The sequence below is a fragment of the Elgaria multicarinata genome, chromosome 13 (assembly GCF_023053635.1).
Source record: "Elgaria multicarinata webbii isolate HBS135686 ecotype San Diego chromosome 13, rElgMul1.1.pri, whole genome shotgun sequence".
NCBI classification, from domain to species: Eukaryota; Metazoa; Chordata; class Lepidosauria; order Squamata; family Anguidae; genus Elgaria; species Elgaria multicarinata.
Window position 1 is genome coordinate 4,871,880 of NC_086183.1, and position 20,822 is coordinate 4,892,701.

The 20,822-nt window shown below is 44.1% G+C and overlaps 1 protein-coding gene across 1 annotated transcript in view; it reads right to left on the minus strand.

Moving 5' to 3' along the window:
• The window catches only part of CSMD2 (CUB and Sushi multiple domains 2), a 784,677-nt gene that overhangs the window by 471,318 nt on the left and 292,537 nt on the right, over window positions 1-20,822 (minus strand). The window contains exon 5 of the mRNA XM_063140724.1: window positions 4,447-4,654. Within this exon, the coding sequence (XP_062996794.1) occupies window positions 4,447-4,654 (208 nt within the window). The remainder of the gene's footprint in view (window positions 1-4,446; window positions 4,655-20,822) is intronic.

The following is a 20,822-nucleotide window of genomic DNA, read 5'->3' on the forward strand; positions in this document are numbered from 1 at the left end:
ATCATAAACATGTTTTAAAAGAAAACATGTCTCCCCTCCCTCCATGCCCACAGGCAAGAATTGCTTATAAAAAGGAGGAGGTGGTAATGAATCACTTGAATTTAATTACCAACCTCCGGGTATTCTATGGCAGCTTTCAAAAGCTAAAAATGTAAAAGGCCTATTCTAAGTCTGCTTTTGGGTCTAAAAAGTTAGTTTCTTGTTAATATGAAATGGAATTATTCTACAATGTGGGGGAGGGGCTGGAGGCAGTGATGGGTAGGAAATAGTGGTCTCCATGTTGAGCTTCCCCCATGTGGGAAGAAGCCGTCGCCCTTCTATTCTTCTACTGAAACCTGGAGACCAGGAAAGAGAACTTTGGGACAGTAAAATGAATAATGATAGTGATAGACAGTGAAGACAAATGAAAGGTTTTGCATTAGTGCCGTGCTAGTATGTGTTTGCCATCCACTCGGCCCTGTTAGTTTGTCCTCACCATTTATGATAAAAGCTGCTACAGGGTTGGTTCCCCAATGCCTGCATCTACCCTTTGGCAGCAAAGAGGCTGCAGAACTGGGGGTGGGGGAGGCATTTGTGGGGGGGGGCACAAACCTTATTGGTGGTCATGGCAAGCATTTCTCCCAAGGGTAGCCAATGGCCAGTTGCAACTGCTTTCTCCATAAACATTGTGATGTAGCATCACTCCAAGTTGAACTGGAGGGCGAGGAATCTGGAGGCCATTAGGTCTCGAAGGGAGTGATACCAACACTTGTGAGGCCCCCATTTTCCACCCACACATGGATGGCCAAAATCTGCCCCCCTCACCATCTTAGCCACCGATGAATTTGGCTCAGTCCTACTCACTGACTGCTGATTTTGCCACAGTCCCTTCCATTGCTACAATGGCATATTATTTGGGCAGCCACCAAATCCCACAAAGGACCAGTGTCTGAAGAACACACATGCAAATTCTGCTAAAAATGCAGAATTTGGCCACTTCTGACCTGGACCCACATGAGTGCCATCTTTGCCAGCCCCCCCCCCCTTTTAGAAAGGGAGCAAGGTCAGCAGCTCTGTCCAAAACGTGAAGGCTGCCCTCTTTTACCACGGAGGATTATTTGCCACAGAAATAAAGAGCAACTAAACTGTGATTACAAATGGAGATTGATTTATTTTGCTCTAAGCAGATGGAGCCTATGTTATTTTAAGACTCTCGCATGGATGATTTTGTGCATCTTTTATTCTGGGTATCTCTCAGTCACAGTGACTTGTAACACAGCAGGCACAGAGGGAAAGAGAGAGGTGACAAAATGCTAATTGTGCAATCGGCATCCATAAGAAAGACCTTGTCTTTGGAGAGATTGCATGACCGCCTTCGATGTAATGCCCTGGAGCCCTACAACGGCAGAAGGCTAAATAGAAGGCTTGACAATCACTCTTGCCAATGGCACAAGCATAAGAACGTAAGAAGAACCCCGATGCCGGATCAGCCCAGAGGCCCATCTAGTCCAGCATTCTGTTTGCACAGTGGCCAACTAGCTTCCCACAGGAAACCCACAAGCCAGACATGAGTGCAACAACACCCTTTCACCCATGTTCCCCAGGAACTGGTTTACATAGGCAGACTGCCCCAGATTCTGGAGATAGCATATATCCATCAGGACTAGTGGCCATTGATAGCCTTCTCCTCCTCCAAGAATTTGTCCTATCTCCTTTTAATGTCTTCCAAAGTGATGGCCATCATCACTACAAACTGATGCATGGGAGATTGAGGCCCGTGACACATCTCAAGAAACACATGATGGCCAATGTTGTTTCACATCTCTTCCCTCTCTCTCTCGTCGTTATGATTTTGTTCAATATGACTTCATTGCCATCAGGCTTTCCCTGCTCCAATCTACTTCCTTCCTGTTTCCAGAACAGTGTTTTTAAACCCCTGCACTGGTTTCTTCCTCGAGACGTGCACGTGTTGCCTTTATCATCCCTCACCCCCATCCCGCCCCTGTTTCCATTGCAGTTAGGGATCTACGGATTTTGTTTAATCTGTTCCATCTGTGTTTTGTGCATTGCAACACGTCTTTTGTTCCATCGTGTGTTCATTGACAGAATTGGATTTTCTCACCCTTTAGAAAGGTGCACAAAAAAGTGTGCTACAATTTGCAGAGCTTTTGCTGGCATGTAAATTTTCTTAGCTCAGCATACAGTCCATGAGCAAAGAGCACAAAGAGTTGCTACACAGCAGAGAAGGGAAGAGAGATCAGAGATGTATAAAATGTTGTTGTTGTGTGTGTTTTTAAAAAGGATATATTACATATTTTCCAATAACATTCATATTTCTGTACAACTAAATTTGCATACAATTCCAGATTTACTTATTTTTTAAAATACTCTGTAAATCCATGCAACTTGGGCCAGATCTACAGTACACCAAGCAGGATATAACACTTTGAAAGCAGTTTGAAAATGATCTGTGGAATGTGTCCTGGGCCCCAGCAGTTGTCAGTGCACTTCAATACTCTTATAAAGCAGTAGTGTAGATCCAGCATCAGTCTACAGCAGAATCTGAGGGTACGATTACTAGAAATTCGATGTCATTTGAATCCATTGTGGACTTCTCCGAGAGCCCTGTTTGCAATCATGCCTTTCAAACGCCAAGCCCAACTGGCTTGAAAAGTCCCCTAACTGTTGCTTCTGCTGCCACACCATAACTTAAAATGGTGGAATTAGGGTGACCATATGAAAAGGGGGACAGGGCTCCTGTATCTTTAACAGTAATGTAGGAAAGGGAATTTCAGCAGGTGTCAATTGAAGTGGGTGAAATTCCCTCTTCATCACAACAAAGCTACACTAGCTATAGTAGAGGGGCCAGATACAAAAGAGGGCAGGGCTTCTGCAGCTTTAACTGTTGTGATGAAGAGGGAATTTCACCCTCTTCAATTGACACCTGCTGAAATTCCCTTTTCTACATTACTGTTAAAGATACAGGAGCCCTGTCCTCCTTTTCATATGGTCACCCTAGTGGAATGTTTCTAGAAGCACCAGTGTCTTCTCCTTAACTCCAGTGGTGGTGCACTCCCATGGAGACAGCATGGAAGCAACTTCAGAGGGGTCATGATGGTTGTATAATGGGAAGGGGGCTTGATTTAATCCCCTGGTATTTGAGATTTCTTCCTAGCTGAAGTTCGAAAAAAAACTAGCAAGTTCACCGTGCCCCGCTCCTTTAAATGTTAAAGACAGCAATACTTTTCATGCTAATCACATTTACTATGCAAAAAAGCAAGGTTACAGATGGTTACATCCAAGAATTTAAATTTTACTTAGCCAGCCCTATGCAATAGAAATTGCTAGCAAGGGCACATATCAAAGACAGGAACACTGTAGGAACACACTACAGTAAAACTTAACCAAGCTATCAAAAAAAGACAAAGATTTCTCATTACCGCAAGCTTTTAAAAGACCTTAATAGTGGCTATAACAGCTGCAAATAGTGATCATGAAATCTTCTCTTTAAGGGAAAACGTTAGTGCTCCAAGGATTTCACCCTGCATTTAATTTCACAGTTAAAATCATATGTGCACAGATTTAATTATATATGTACATCATGGCCGGCTTTACAGGACATCTGAATTGGCTGCAAAGCTGGCTCCACAAACCTCTACACAAAAGCAGCAAAGATCCTAACAATTCTGGGCTCGGCCGACTGAAGGGACTGCCTCAATGTCCTGCAAACATTAAGACAATAATGCTAGGTGTTTATCTTAAGTCCACAAGCCTGCACACTCTGTGGCTGATCCCCGGGTTTGGCATTTTCTAACCCTGGGTATTCACTGAAATCTAAACCTGTACTTCTCCCATTAAACCATGCAAGTATTGTTTATTTGAACTCGCTAACACTGGTTAGGGACAAGGGTAAAATCATTATCACACTGTTATCCTCCCTGCGTCCTTGTGAAGTTATTCATCCATATACATACACGTGCATACATGAATACATTTCCCTTTTTTCATAGGACACATCTCTCTACAGCAATCCACCTACTACTGCATTACTTGCAGCAAAGATAACAGCAGGCTCCCACCACTGCCCTCCTCCTCCTCCTCTCTAAAAAAACCCAAGCAGGCAACATCAGAGAGGAGCACAACCCAAAATTCATCCCTGCCTCCAGAAATAAATAATCAAAATGCCCCCTATTCCAGGGCATTTGTGTGTGTGTGTGTGTGTTTGTGCGAGTGTGGCTTAACTATATTGCAAATACACTCCCTGTCCCATACACAAAGAACCACAGCTCTACCTAAAGTTACCCATCCTCATTACATTTTATACAACGGTTTTAAAGATGTTACCCCCCCCCCCCAACCGTTCCTCATTTAGGCAGTTCACACTCATTTTACAGGCCAGCAGTTGTGTGAGACACCAGAAAGCAAGGAAGACCACCTACAACGATGAAGAAGCAAGAGCCCTCTTACCATAGGGAGGAGCCTTCCGTTCCAGTGACCTCTAAAAAGTCGTATTCGTCCTCTAATTGGAAATCCAGGAACACCAGAGCGATGGTGTCCCCCGGCTCTGCTAGAATGGTCCACGTGCAGTCGGCGTTGTTGCTGTACTCCGAAGGGTAATGCGGGGTTGAAATAATTCCACTCTGACCCCGAAGCGTCCCACCACATGCGTCATCAGCTGAAAGATAAAGAAAAAGAAAGGTGAGCTAGGAGTGTTTTGCTGAAAAAAAGACAAATACCAAACAGTGCTGAAAGATTATTTCTTTTATTAGTTTTTTTTTAATGTAACAATACAGTAAATAACTTAACAACACGAGATATCATTAAGAACCTCCACACAACTTTATCTTGGTCATTGTTACATACCATTGCATTGCTTGTCTGATCTCTTATCTTTATCACTTTATGTACTCTGTTAACGTAATAAATCTTCCCATAAAAGACCATGGGATTGATTTACCTCTTTGTGCTATATCAAAAACTATAAAATCCCACCAAGTTGTGTTGTAGTTATCCCCTTCTTACTTTTCCATTGGCTTATCATCCATAATCTCCATTGCGGAATAGATGGACCATGAGTGCTTTTCCAATTCCTCACTATTTCCACCATGGCTGCTACACAAAACAATGTCAGAAGAGCCTCGTTTTTTAGTTGTTTGATTTCATCATTGTATAGATACCATCGTTCTTTTCCCATTCTTCTTTCATCAGATAGGCAGTATTCAAGGGGCATGTCTCATCAAGGGAAGGAGGGCATGGGTGGGTGGGGGAATTGAGTACACAGCAATAGAATCCTTTTGTGGTCCAATTCAGTGAGCAAACTAGACAAGGAAACTTTTAACACGGTCCAGGAATAATATATCATTTGACTCCAACCCCTCTGGCCTATTGGTGTAAGGCTGGTTTCCTAGCTAGTCTTCATGCAGCACCCACTTTTCATCACAGGTGGGTGGTCTCAGCTGCTAGGGATGGGACAAAATATCTCCCCTCCCCCACCCAATTTTTGCAGCCCCATTGTATTTTATGGTGAACCACTGTGGGAACTAACCATTTGGCTGAAGGACGATATACAAATATACTAAATAAGAGAACATGCACATTGTGAAATGGGGGCATTTTGGCTTTGAGGGGGGGAATTGGTGTGCAATTTTCAGACCAGTTGGGAATATGCAATTGGTGGTGGGGAGCTCACTGGAGCTCCTTGAAGCTCCATTCAGCTGCTGACCACCATTTTCTTTTTTATGGAATGATTCATTTTGAAGGGTTTTCTGGGGGTAAATAAACGGTGGTTGCAATAGGCACTCTTAAGAGTTTTGTTGTTGTTGCAAATTTACAGCAAGGGTTCCTTTGGGAACTAACGATAACTTTCAGCTGAAATGGATTATGTGTGTGCTATTTCTGGAATTAATATTGTCCAAAACAGCTGCAACTCCTTCCTCAATTTAAGCAGTTCATGGAACCTCTGAAAGCCGAGTTTTGTTTGTTTAAGTTAGAGGAGCTTCTGAACCAATATGAACCTGACCAGCTTTCCTAGGGGGTGTCTGCCAGCTGTTTCCGTTTGGTTGCAACTGCACAGTGCGGCTGAGTTCAGACAATCACATCTCTCATATTCTCTGTCCTCACATCCCCACCCCTTTTCTCTTCCCTTCTCAGCATGCTGTGAAAATCCAAGAAGTCTTTAATTCACCATGGCTTCTCATTTTATTCGAATTAGGAAACTATGTATACCAGGTTTGGAACAAGGCAGGTTTTTAAGCCTTGGTTAAAGATCTTGGCTTGGGCCGGATGTATACTAGTCTTATAACGTTGCTAGTGTCCCTTTCTAACGTGGTTCTCTGTATCGGTTCTCTGTAGCTGTAACGTTACTGCAGGGCACATGGTTCAATCCTTTCGTTGTTCTCCCTCTGAGAGTAGCAGAGTTGCTGGGTTTGCTCCACCCACTGCCTGCCTCATTCCTAGCCAGAGTGCAGGGCAATAGTCATAAGCACACACACAAACCTCTCCCAAAACATCTTAACACAAGTCCCAGGGAATTGCCTGAATGCATAGGAACCAGCCATTTTGCTGAAGCTAAGCTGGGCTGGGTCTGGTCAGGGTTTGGATGGGAGACCAAATTGAAAAGTTTTAGCAGCAGCTCAGTTTTGGACTGGGAGCAGAGACCCTTGCTAATTTTCCTGCATGGAGCTACAGCGATCCTTTGAGTGCTCCTCAGCTCCTTTGTAAAGAGGGGGGAAATGTTTTTTTTTTTTAAAAAAAAATCAACCGATGACCCAATTTGCAGATGTTAGCATTTGTTTAAAATCCTGCTCCTGCGCCCACAGCAGCGACTCGAGCGAATCTTTTGCAAGAGGAGCACAATTAAGGCAGGATGCATGGGAGTACTTCACAATAAAAGCAGATTCTAAGGTGGAAAACTTCTGAGTCCTTTGCATGCAATTGTCAGTGACTGCACAGTATAAGGCTGGTGTGATTTATCTGCTGTAGCAGATAAGATAGCAAACAGGGCGAAGGAAGGAGAACAGGAAGTGGGCGGAGCAAACCCAGCAGCTCTGAGAAAGGCAGAGGAAAATTACCGGTAGGACGAAGCACATGAATCTGTAGCCACGCTGGAACTAAGAAACACAACCTGTAAGCACGACTCATTTACAACGTTGGAGACCCAGGGTCACGTGATGCTGTGCGTCACAGTAACCCATTCAAAATGTTTGAATAGCATCAGTGTAGATTCCCACTTATTCTTAGCCTGTTAGCCAGTTTCCTGGTCTGGACAAATTGGGGGATTATGATAAATTGACTTCAGGATTTAGTTGTGGCATGCTGGGGAGGCAGGAGGCAAAGTGGCGTGAGCGTAAGGCTCATTCAAACAGTTGCTTATTAAGTCAAGATACGATTGTCCATATGTAGCTAGGAATGTGCATACAAGCAAAATTCAGTTTGTCAAAGATCTCTAAATTCCACCTCCACGCTCCTTCTGTCGCAATCCCATATCAGATTGCAATGTTTGTTTTTCTTTTTGCATGAAAATTTGTGTGTATTTTGGGACTATTTATCGAAATGCATGCACTGATTGTGCACATCTTTGAAATGTATGCATTCTTCTCTCACTGATTAAAGTGCATTTGTGTACATTTTTTAAAAGCACACATTTCTTCATGCACATTTTTCAAAAATATGCATTTTTTCCATTTTCATTTTTTTTAATTTACAGATGCAATCAAACACATGGGGGGGGGGGTCTGAAAATCACAGGGCAAGCTCAGAAATGTATGGACTTTGACTGTAGATTGTGTTTGAGTCTGTCTCCAGTCTGGAAGGTCTGAACTGGGTAAATCCTGATCAAAACTGAACTGAAACAAATTTCTCATACCTCCCTAGGATGTAGCCTGTCAGTTTCCATGATGCTGCCTCTGCAGATTCCTAATGTACATTATGGAAGGGATCTCAATGCAGATTGAATTATTTTTTAAAAAACAGAACAATAGTGCTCCCTGTCATTGGCTTCCTCTGTTATCACTTCATCCTGTCGCAGGGCATCATTTGCCCGTAGGTCAAATCTGCAAGGGTGCAACGTTCCGTGATTAAGCTCTTGCATGCCACCATTTGAAAGAGAAAAGCCAACGACTTGGAGCAGCAGCATGCTGACAGCTCCATGGAAAACTGGTTGTTGCGATCGCATCACACTGAGTTGCTCTGTCTGGAGCAGGGAAGAGTGAAAAATCCATTGGATTCACAATTTTATGCAAGAGTATCCAAATTGCACCTCCCAAGACTGAACATGGAATGGAGTGCATCTCATTAACGAAACCCATCCATTTCTAAACACATCACAATAATGAAATCCCTACCCTTCTAAGGATTGTGACGAGTTCTGAGTGTGGGGATGCATATACAAATAAAATGTGTGTACATTTCAAATGTGCATACACAGAATGCATGCATTTGAAAATGCACACAAACCCATTATTATTATTATTATTATTATTATTATTATTCATTTATTTATTTATTTATATAGCACCATCAATGTACATGATGCTGTACAGAATAAAACAGTAAATAGCAAGACCCTGCCGCATAGGCTTACATTCTAATAAAATCATAATAAATAACTACTCTCAATAGGGGCATACTTACATTTAAGAAATGCCTCCAAATTAAGCACACATGTATAAACAAATATATAGGTATTTCCACGCCAGTGGAGGGAGGCTCATGATCCGATGTGGACCCAAGTCAGAAGAAGCTGACTTGGGTCAGAAGAGAACCCCACTGGGATTGAGCTGGACAGATCCCTGCCTTGAGCAGGGGGTTGGACTCGATGGCCTTGTAGGCCCCTTCCAACTCTGCTATTCTATGATTCTATGATTTGCCTATCTCTAATCTTATTAAGAAAATTGTTTGATTTGTTCCCCTTAGGCAGGGCATTCTTTTAAAAGTAAGTAATAATTAGTATAATGGAGAATGGGATCAGGAGAAAAGAAGAACAATTAATTCTGAGTTTGTGGGCGGGAAAAGGGAGCAATTAATTCCAGTGGGCAAGAGGAGCAATTTATTATTGAGGATGGGTTAGTGTGTCATTGAAACATGTCCCCCTTCTCTCAACAGGGTCTGTAAAGGGGTAGGGTGGGTAGGTCAGAAACCACAGCCAAGGGGTAGGGCTGAGTTTAGCAGGTGCCATTTGCAACCCCAGGGCAAGCTCTTTCGCTGCCTGAAGCAGGAGAACACATGGCGTTGCCTCACACGCCTTCCACACCACCTCCGCCTCACACACCCTTACCGTTGCCATGGCCAGGTAAGCTCTCGTGAGCTCTCACAAGACCCAGCTGAGTGGCTGCTCCAGAGAGTCCCACCCGTTGCTCTCTCACTGTGGCAAATGCTGTGGCAGGGAAGTGGCTGGTGGCGCACCCTAGAGCACCCACAGAACAGCAATGGTGGGCCCTCCTGGCTGGGGTGGGGAGCAGCACAATTCACCGCTCCTCCAGGGCTGCCGCCTGGCGTGGGAGCCTCGCCCTCCTTCATGGGTGGGTCGGCCACGACTATCTACAACCCAGTCTACTTAGAGGTAAATCCTGCAGTGTTCAATGGTGCTGGCTCCCAAGCAAACGTGTGGAGGATTGTAGCCATTACATGTCTTTGAAGCTGTTTCCTACTTGTGGCTGGGATGGCAGAGGGTGGTGGGGGAGGAGCAGCTAAGCCTACAGACAATGTTTCAAAGCATCAAAGGAAAATAAATGGAATTTACCATTTTGAATCTACTCTGAAGGGTCTGTTCCCCAACTTGCTTTCTGCAGGGCTGATAAAAGGCAGAACTTCACTTCTGTGGAGAAAGGAGTTCTTGGAACAAGTTACCCTAGGATCTATGCCATCAACCTTGGAAAGCCCTACTCTTTGGCAAGAAGAGTGTAGTGGCAGGCTGGGATTGTTTGGTGGCATGGGAAAAGCACTCCGCACATGTTTTGGGGGCAATTACTTCTGTGCATATAAATTCCGGGATACAGTGTGTATCTGCTTATTTGCATTTCTTGCAAGTGCACGGGGAGGGTGGCTGTTATTTACAAAGCTGATCACTCGCCAATTAGGGACGGGTTAGCAACATTTACAAATGTGAGTCAAGGCTCAAATAGGATGCTGTAAGCTTCCCTTTGATACGCAGTCACTTGCCACACAGAAATTCACTCTCAAACTATCTATGACAATGACTCACATAAGTCTGTCCCCAAGGGCTTGATTTTTAGAAGTAAAGCTGACTCAGAGGTAGAGGTGGGGGCGATGTGCCACTTAACACTTCCTTTCCCAGCCGTTGGCTCAAGATCGCACTTGACACCTCTGAATTGCTTTCCCACCCACAGAAGAAAAGATACAGGGAGCTCTTCCCCCTCTCAAAGACAACCTCGGAGGATGCTTTCCATACATAAACAGATTGGGGTTAGGCTCCAGCCCTACTTCCTCCGTGGTTCCTTATCTCCATCATCCATTGCTTCTTCAACGCCCTGCTTTTTCAGCTATTGCTTAGTTTCTTCACCTTGATTTAGTCAATATTGGAACACAGGCAGCTGCCTTATACTCAGACCATTGGTCCATGCAGCTTAGTATTTGCCTTCCCTCATCATAGATGGGCTTTCAGTACCAGCGCTTTTGTGGGATACCGGCTGCTGATGGGATTTAAACGTGTTGTCTAATGATTGTTGCTGCAATATTGATTGATCAATTTGTACCCTGCCTTTCAACTAAAAAATGGTAGGGCTGAGCACTGCCTTGGCCTGAATGCAGAGCAGCACCGGGTCATCCCGAGGTGCGCCAAGGCCAAAGCAGTTAATCAGGCCTATTTGGTGCCTGCCTGCCTCCCAGGAAAGCCAGTGCAAGGACAACCATAAGTCCAGATGAGTCCATTGGACTCACTGGACTCACTTCCCTCTCTATCCCCACCCTCCCACCACTGCTTCTGTTACCTCCAGGGCTCACCTGCAAATGCATCCTCCACCTGAGATCCAGGCTGCGATTTAAAGTTATCACAGGAGGTCTTTACTTTAAGTACATCTATGGCCGCAAACTATGGTGTCTGTAAAGGGGAAATGGCCTTTATGGCCACTGTAATTAGTGACCGTAGATATACTAAAGGTAAAGAGAAAACACAATTACTTTAAATCATGACCTGGCTCTCAGGAGGAGGATGTGTTTACAGATAAGTCCAAGCAGTGTGTTGGGGGGGGAGGTATGGTGGTGGCAAGGGGGTGGTGTGGTGTGGCGGCAGTGGTGAGGGGGTAAGAGGGGAGTAGGGAGTCCAATGGACTTATGGTTGGCTTGGGTCCCAGCTGTGTGGCTAGCACCCAGGAACTGGCAAAATGAACCTGATTCGGGGTGGGGGTGAATCTTGCTTTGGCTTTGGTGCTGAGGCGAGGTGGGCACCCCCAAAGCACTTTGAGTTGAATTGGAGCCAATTCTCAGGCTCCAAAATGGCCTCTGAGGTGAGTCAGGGGGGCTGTGCACAGCCCTAAAAATGGCACCCAATAAAAATGGATTAAAATAATTTATTAAAATACAGCAAAAACATAACAATTATAGTAGTTTTTCTTTTCTTTTTTTAAAAAACAACTTTCTACCCCACCTTTCTATGGAAGCTGTCCTCAAGGCAGCTTTCTCCAAGAATCATCCTGGTTTGTCATTGCTTTATGTCAATCCATATATTGCATTAGATGTGATGGTCTGTTTATTGGCTGTAATATAAACAAATCATCTCTGGCTGAAATCCCTTCTCAGACAGAAGCTCACCTTGTTTTCTCTGATACCCTCTTGGAAATGAGGAAAAAACACCCCAATGAAATCTGGAATGTACTTGCACAGTTTGTTTTTAAAGACACAAAGACGATGGTTCACAAGTATTCCATCAAGGTGGTCAAACCCTATTCCTCAAGACTTTCTATTGGATCTTGATTGGAAACATGGCAGGGGGAAAAAACACACACTGAATGAAGGAATATAGGCAAATGATAGATTTAGGGCAAAATCCTATGCATGTTTACAGAAAGAAGTCCTGAAAGTTTTTTGTTTTTTTTTACATATAAATATGTAAAGGATTGCAACCTTTATCAGTATTTTGTGCAATTTTAGTGATTTGTATTGAATTATCTCTTGGTAAGATATGTCGGATACCACCTTCTCCCTGTTAATCTGCTTCACTTAAATTTATGAGGGTCTTCTTCAGTTATATTTAGTTTATTTTCCTTTACACCACACAGACAAAATACCCAGCTGTATATATGCCAAACTGGCATATATAACAGCTAAGTTGTAACAGCCTATGGCTAAAAACAATAAAAAGTGATTGATTTCACTGACTTCCCAGAACGCAATAAAGCACAATAAAAATAAATAAATAAATAAACATCTTTCAAATTCCTCTCCGCCCTCCATATTTCAAAAGAATGTGATGATAGCAACCACAAAATATACAGAATCACTGAGAAATATTCTTTGAATTACTCTTTTTCTGGAAGTTCTTGACCATAGAGTCCCCACTCCCACCCCATGTTAAGGTGAAAATGATGTTGTTGTTGCTGCACTTAGGAACCAGGAGAGAACTGGAGTCTGTGCTCAGGAATCTAATGAAGAGTCAGGACTGAAGAACACACCAAAACGCACCAGAGGCAGGAATGCAGTTGTCGCTCAGGCAGAATGCCAAGCCCATCAGGATGTCCTTGATAGTCCTTTCCTGTCTAAAAGGGCCCAATGACTGGATTCTGTGGGTGGGGCCAGACCAGAGCCTGAGGGTATTCATTGTCCAATGCTCCAGTCCCTAGCTCTGTGGCAATGTATTCCCCACGGCACCAGTTATTTGTTCAGTCTAATGTAGCTTCAGCCTAACTTCAACCACTTCTATCACATGGTGCCGTTCTTCCTCTTGTGAACAAGTGGGATTAAAGGGTAGGGGGAAATCCCGGGCCAATCCCTGTGGATGCACAGGGACGATCCCAGGATATAGGCCTGGTCTAGCCATGGCCTCCGTCTTAAGCCAGGCTGAAGTGTGGGGGATGGCTCCACCTCCGCCGAGTGAAGACTCTTGTAGTTAAGGGGGACCTGCCTGTTTTTAGCAGCTATTGGCTCTGACGCCATTGGGAGGACCATGGCCCTGCTGTGGAGATTGTGTTGGAGTCCTTGGACTCCAGAGATAGGATAGGATAGAATATTTATTTCTTACCCGCCTTCCCCTCTGGATCGAGGCGGGGAACAACATTAAATACAAAATCACCATAAAATGCATAAAACTGATTAAAAACATATAAAACTGATACAATATTAAAATAACAATTGGACATGTTAAAAAAAAACCCACCCACATCTGGGTAGGCCTGCCTGACGAGATCAGTCTTTATGGCTTTCTTAAATTTCGAAAGACTGTTAAGTTGGTGAATCTCTCCTGGCAGGATATTCCACAGTCTGGGTGTGGCAGAAAAGAAGGTCCGCTTCGTCAACAGTTGTCAGCCTAGTTTTGGCTGACTGGAGTAAATTCTTCACCGAGGACCTGAGTGTGTGGGACAGATTGCATGGGGGAAGTCGACCCCGCAGGTAACCTGGACCCAAACCATGTAGGGCTTTAAAGGTAATAACCAACACTTTATGCATCGCCTGGAAACTAAGGGCGTTCCTAGACGAGGCCTTAGCGTGCCTTGAGAGCCAGTTTCCCTGCTGTGCTTCCACATGACACACAGGGGAATCCGGCTCCAGGCCGCACTGAAGCCTCCTCTAACGCGCCATAAGCGAAGTCGCTTATGGCGCGCCTTTTCCCCAGCCCCGGCTTGAGGCCGGAGCTGCGGAACGTCTAGAGACTTCCGTGGCTTTTTGCGGCTACTCACTTAGCCGCAAAAAGCCACGGACTGGCCACAGCGCTGAGCGCTGTTCCCATCGGCCGGGGGGGGGGGGAGAAGGGAGCACAGACGACACAGAACACACACACACACACAGAGGGAGAAGAAGCACAGACGACACAGAACACCCACACACGGAGGGAGAAGGAGGAGAGACGACACACGGGACATGGAGGGAGAGAAAGATCAGGAAGGGATCAGGAGCGGATGGGGGGGTGTTTAACTAAAAAAAAAACTTACCTTCTCCGCAGTCTTCGGGCCGCACGTGGCCCCTTTAAACTTTAAAAAAAAAAGGCGGACGCTGCAGGGATCCCGACGTCCCTGTGCGTCCCGCGTCTGGAAGCCCGGGCAGCGCGCACTAACATCAGCACGCCGTCGCCCCGCCTCCCTGCCGGCTTATCCCGGCAGGTCTAGCAAAGCCCTAAGTGGCAGCCAGTGAAGTGATTTTAAAGTTGCTGTAAGAGATGGCAGTGCAACCCCCTCCAGTAGTGGCAAAGTGGGTTCCTTATGCGCTGGGATGTCTGGGGGTCAGATTCTCTGGCATTGGTACTGATGGGCATTTACTCCCCACCTCATTACATTTTCAGAGTCCATGACATCCGTCCATGGACACAGAGAGGCTGACCCTGGGGTTGCAATGCCTCCTTAACAAAGGTTTGTCATACAGTTGATGCTTCTTTTGTTTGTATGTCGTGGAAATGCTCGATAGTAGCCTCCTTCTAGGAGGAAATCATCAGATGGATAAAATATTTTATGGTGTACATGTTCTTTTAAATTATGTACCTGCTTCTTGGAATGTAACACATGGTCAGCGTGAATGGATTTTCCGTACACTCTTGACTGCTACTACAACATTGGAAATATAGAATCATAGAATAATAGAATAGTAGAGTTGGAAGGGACCTACAAGGCCATCGAGTCCAACCCCCTGCTCAGTGCAAGAATCCACCCTAAAGCATCCCTGACAGATGCTTGTCCAGCTGCCTCTTGAAGGCCTCTAGTGTGGGAGAGCCCACAACCTCCCTAGGTCACTGATTCCATTGTCGTACTGCTCTAACAGTCAGGAAGTTTTTCCTGAGGTCCAGCTAGAATCTGGCTTCCTGTAGCTTCAGCCCGTTATTCCGTGTCCATCACTCTGGGAGGATTGAGAAGAGATCCTGGCCCTCCTCTGTTTGACAACCTTTTAAGTATTTGAAGAGTGCTATTATGTCTCCTCTCAATCTTCTCTTCTCCAGGCTAAACATGCCCAGTTCTTTCAGTCTCTCTTCATAGGGCTTTGTTTCTAGACCCCTGATCATCCTGGTTGCCCTCTTCTGAACACGCTCCAGCTTGTCTGCACCCTTCTTGAATTGTGGAGCCCAGAACTGGACACAATACTCTAGATGAGGCCTAACCAGGGCCGAATAGAGAGGAACCAGTACCTCACGTGATTTGGAAGCTATACTTCTATTAATGCAGCCCAAAATAGCATTTGCCTTTCTTGCAGCCATATCACACATTCCGCTTGTGATCTACAACAATTCCAAGATCTTTCTCGTTTGTAGTATTACTGAGCCAAGTATCCCCCATTTTGTAACTGTACATTTTGTTTCTATTTCCTAGATGTAGGACTTGTTATTTATCCCTATTAAATTTCATCCTGTTGTTTTCAGCCCAGCACTCCAGCCTATCAAGATCACTTTGAAGTTTGTTTCTGTCCTCCAGGGTATTTGCTATCCTACCCAATTTTGTGTCATCTGCAAATTTGATAAGCATTCCCTGCACCTCCTCATCCAAATCATTAATAAAAATGTTGAAGAGCACTGGGCCCAGGACTGAGCCCTGCGGCACCCCACTCGTTGCCTCTCCCCAGTTTGAGAAGGTTCCATTGATAAGTACTCTTTGAGTCCGATTCTGTAGCCAACTGTGAATCCACCTAATAGTTGTTCCATCTAGCCCACTTTTAGCTAGTTTGTTAATCAGAATGTCATGTGGTACTTTGTCAAAAGCTTTGCTGAAGTCAAGATATATGACTGAGGCTTTTAAAGCAAGTAGTTACACTTACATTTTTATTACATTTTATTTTGTTGAAATGTACATTAAAATTATTTTTAAAAAGACATTGGGTCTATGACAGAAACTTTCAGAAGAATTTTGGAATAGAATGAGGAAAACCCACTTGTCCCTAGCCTAAGAATTACTTGCCGTTAAACTTGAGGTAGCATTATTGGAATGCAAGAGAGGAGGTGCCCTACACAAGAATAAATAGATAAATAAATAAATACTTCTAAAAATACACACATGTCAGTAAAGCTGACTGCATTTACTGTTCAGAATGAGCACTCTGGATCCACTGTTTGCCACAGGTTATCTCCCTGTACAAGCAGACTCTATTAACACAAAGCTATTAGAGCAAATAAAGTGGGAGGATCAAGTGAAGGAAAACATGGGCAGGGAGATAAAGGGAAACCAAGAATTAATTTGACTTCCATTGTGGTGGTGTGTCACTTTTGCATGTTCGAGTGCCATCAAAACGCTGCACTATTTATTGAGACGGCGCCAGCGAAAGCCTGTTAACTTTACAATGCACGCTACAGAATGGTGTTCCAGATGCGTTAGTCAAGGGTCTCTTTCAGGCTTTATATTACGAACCCCTATTTATTTAAAGTGGTTCTGAAGCCCCCTGGATAAATGTGTTTATTAATTTCTTTTGTAAGGCCTTTCAGTAAGGATGTTGGAGAAATCCATTGAGTGGAGCGGGGAGTTTGATGACTTTTCCTAGGCTTGGTCCCCCAGAATTTTTTTGGTTCCTTCTGCAGAGCTTGATTCAATCTGCACAGAATCAGGCCAGTTTTCAGATTTTGGGTGAGGCATATGTAAATTGTGTAAATTTCAGTCATAATTTGCACAATTTGCTCATAGGGAGAGCACCCACCCATTTCACCCCATTAAAGCAAACTGTCAGGGAATGCAGCAGACCTCCATTTTTATAAACTGGAGATGCACAACTGTGCATCAACAAAGTAAAGGATAAAAGGTCTTGCACAGTTATGGATATGTGTGTGGGGGGGAATGGTTTGAGGGGGAAGTTTTTTTTTAAAAAAATCCTACAAATCAAAGGATGAAGGGATTTGCTTAAGAAGGGCTTGGCACACCTAAAACCCTCCTTATGTGCTACCATGCTGCCAAGTTTCATCTGTTTGTCTTTAAAAATGATGGTGAAGCATTTTGTTAATTCCCATAGGGTAATGGAACTGTCAAACTTTTTAATGTATTTATTATACTGCAGTTTTTTTATTTTTTATTTTTTATTTTTATACTGCCCAATAGCCGAAGCTCTATGGGCGGTTCACAAAAAACAATCTTTAAAAAATCAAAGCATGAAGGGATATTTCAAATTTGGCATGGCTAAATCCCTACTTAAGAGCTATTATGGTGCCAAGTTTCATCTATCTTTGAAAACAACAGAGTTGTAAGCAGTTTGGTGAATTGCCATAGGCTATAATGAAGTGGTTATCCAAAAATGGGACAGAGTTCCATTGGCTCATCCGACAGAGTGGACCAAGGGGAGCCTCTACAAAATCGGAGTGGAGAACATGGTCAGTGGAGCTCTGCTCCAAATTTCCGTGCAGAGCCGAGCTGCTATACCCACCATTTATTCTGTAAATTAGACTGTATGTTTCTTGGTCACATGATATTAGAGCCAGGAAAGGCCATGCTGAGGTCATGCTCCAAATCCAGAATTTGAGAGTGTTTCCTCCATCTTAGGGGTGCCCAAGATCAGTTGCTAAAAAGCTGGGCCTCAGCTGGTAGAAGGTATTTCTCTGTTAGGCAGGCAAGGGCAGAAGGCCAGGTCCTAGGCACTGCCTGCCAATCATAGGGGCTGATGTTTTTACACACATATTCCCTTCCGATGTTGACCAGGTAAGGACAGAAGGGTAGGCTCCTAGGACTTACTCCAGACCTGGCCAATCCACAGACCTCATGGAGCCTGCCAATCTAGAGGCCACATACTGCCTACAAATCACAGCATCAGATGTTGCAGACATTATTCCCTTCTGTCTCTGGGAAGCGCTTTGAGGCCTGAGTACAAAAGGCCCCACTGAGCTCACTGGGTTAGATAGTAGCACAAGTGTGTGAAGTTTGTGGTTCAAGGCCCAGAGCCCGTGGTACATGAGTGCTGACAGACTGTTTAAAAAACAGGACAGTAAATATATCAATGAATCACAGCTGATGTGGGCATCTTCTTTTTTTTAAGGCCGCAATTAAGTATGAATTTTCATTTCTGACCATTATTTCAACATGAAATCACCCCACAGCACTCCCTCGGAGTAAAACTATTGTCAAAACCAGACCTAAATTGGCATAAACCAGCTGGTCTTTTCTGGAGAGTTGTCCTCTTTGTTCTTGAAATTTTAATTAAAAAATCCTTTTAAAATATTAACAGCTTCCAATGGGGAATAATAGCCATTTGTTAGCATTTCTCCTAATGTGATGAGCTTAGTTTTAAGCTATTGTTATGGCATATCAAAGCGACTGTCAACAACCCAGGCTAAACACACACACACACTTTGAGTACATTGCACTCTTAGCAACTGCATGACTTATAATAGGCCAGGACATTTTTAATGAGATAATGCATATTTGATACGCTTAAAAAACAGCATTACAAATGTTCTCAACTTTTTTTTCAGATGGCTTCCTGAATCTGTGCTCAACTGCTGAGTAGAGTCATAAATCCATCAGCTCCGCTTAAATCCAGCAAACAAACTAGCAATGGTTGTTTGCTCAGCAGACATTGGCTCTATGGTGGGAAAGACATTAGGATGTTTCTTCTGTTCTTTTTCTTTCTCTGCTCTAGAGAGTTGAAGATGGTGTGGAGAGGACTCAAGGGTCAGTGAAGTCACAGGGTGGCCACGTCTGCATTGCCCCATCCCACCCCGAAAAAGGGGAAATGCATCACCAAAAAGGAAGGCAGAAAAGAACACAAATATGCATAAAGTGTGCATTTGCAAATGAGAGAGAGAGAGAGAGAGAGAGAGAGATGCAAATGAAGAAATAATTATTATAATTTAAATAAAAATATAGTACATCTCACAACAGTGTGGATGACTGTACCCATAGGGATGTATAAACATAAGAAGAGACATGCTGGATCAGACCAAGCGTCCATCTAGTCCAGCACTCATTTCACACAGTGGCCAACCAGCCATCGGCCAGGGACCAACAAAGCAAAACACGGTGCAACAGCACCCTCCCACCCATGTTCCCCAGCAACTGGTGCACACAGGCTTACTGCCTCTGCTACTGGAGTTAGCACATAACCATCAGGGCTATTAGCCACTGACCGCCTTCTCCTCCAGGAATTTCTCCAACCCCCTTTTAAAGCCATCCAAACTGGTGGCCGTCACCACACCTTGTGGTAGGGTGACCATATGAAAAGGAGGACAGGGCTCCTGTATCTTTAACAAATGTATTGAAAAGGAAATTTCAGCAGGTGTCATTTGTATATATGGGGAATCTGGGGAAATTTCCTCTTCATCACAACAGTTAAAGCTGCAGGTGCCCTGCCCTCTTTTAAATCTGGTCACTCTAGTATAGCTCCTGCAGCTTTAACTGTGGTGATGAAGAGGGAATTTCACCAGGTTCTCCATATATACAAATGACACCTGCTGAAATTCCCTTTTCTATGCAACTGTTAAAGATACAGGAGCCCTGTCCTTCTTTTCATATGGTCACCCTACCTTGTGGTAGTGAGTTCCATAATTTAACTATGTGTGAATCAATAAAACTCAAGCTTGCCAAAGTTGGCCAATCCCACCTTGAAGCACATCTTGACTTGAGTCTGTATTAGATTGCAAGCTTTGCTTTTTTTGTTTTTGCATGAAAATCCATCCATTTTTCTGTGCGTGTTTTTCCAAATGTATGCATCAGTTCTGCACGTCTTTACAATGTATGCATTCTTCTCCCATTGATTAAAATGTATTTGTGTGCATTTTTCAAAAGTACGATTGATGTCGAACACAATTTTTTGGTGCACAAATCACATTGCAAGCTCATGAATGTGGCTGTATATTGAGTCTTAGAGACTCATCACACAGGGGAAAATTGCATTTGGTTACCGTCACTTCTCTGCCCACACCTTTGTCCCTCATTCCTTCCTCTTTTGAAAGAGGAAGTAAACAAGGGGGGGCCCTTTTGATCGCACTGCTTCTCCTGGACACAGCAGGGGTTAGCACCAACTTCTGTCTTTAAAAATACGTCAGAATGCAGGTGCTCATCATGACACTCCCTAAGGCTAGTCCCCCAGTCCCCCTTCTCAAGCATCTAATATAGACCTCTCAGACCTAGGAGAGGATGTAGTCATGCATATGGTGGCCATATGAAAAGGAGGACAGGGCTTCTGTATCTTTTACAGTTGTATTGAAAAGGAAATTTCAGCAGGTGTCATTTATATATATGGTGAATCTGGGGAAATTTCCTCTTCGTCACAGCAATTAAAGCTGCAGGTGCCCTCCCCTTTTAAATCTGATCACTCTAGTATAGCTCCTTCAGCTTTAACTGTTGTGATGAAGAGGAAATTTCACCAGGTTCTCCATATATACAAACGACACCTGCTGAAATTCCCTTTTCTATGCAACTGTTAAAGATACAGGAGCCCTGTCCTCCTTTTTATATGGTCACCCTAGTCATGGACACACCCATTAATGACCCTCCTACCTCAAGGCTCTCCACCCTAGAAGAGCCCCTGGGACCAGCCCCCCTTGCATCCAGAGGAGGTCATATTGCCATCCTCAGTGTTCAAATACTCTGGTTCTGAAGCTACCCTCACACTTCAGGTGCCTCCATGCCATTGCAGCCAAAGGCTTCAAAAGCAAGCACAGAGCCTTTAAGAAAGGCCTCATCCAGTGTGTGGGAGGAGTTAGGAGCCTCTCTGCCATTGCTGCAGCAGCAACATACAAATGGAGTTGGGCTGGCTTCCAGGCTAGGCCCACTTGGAGCTCT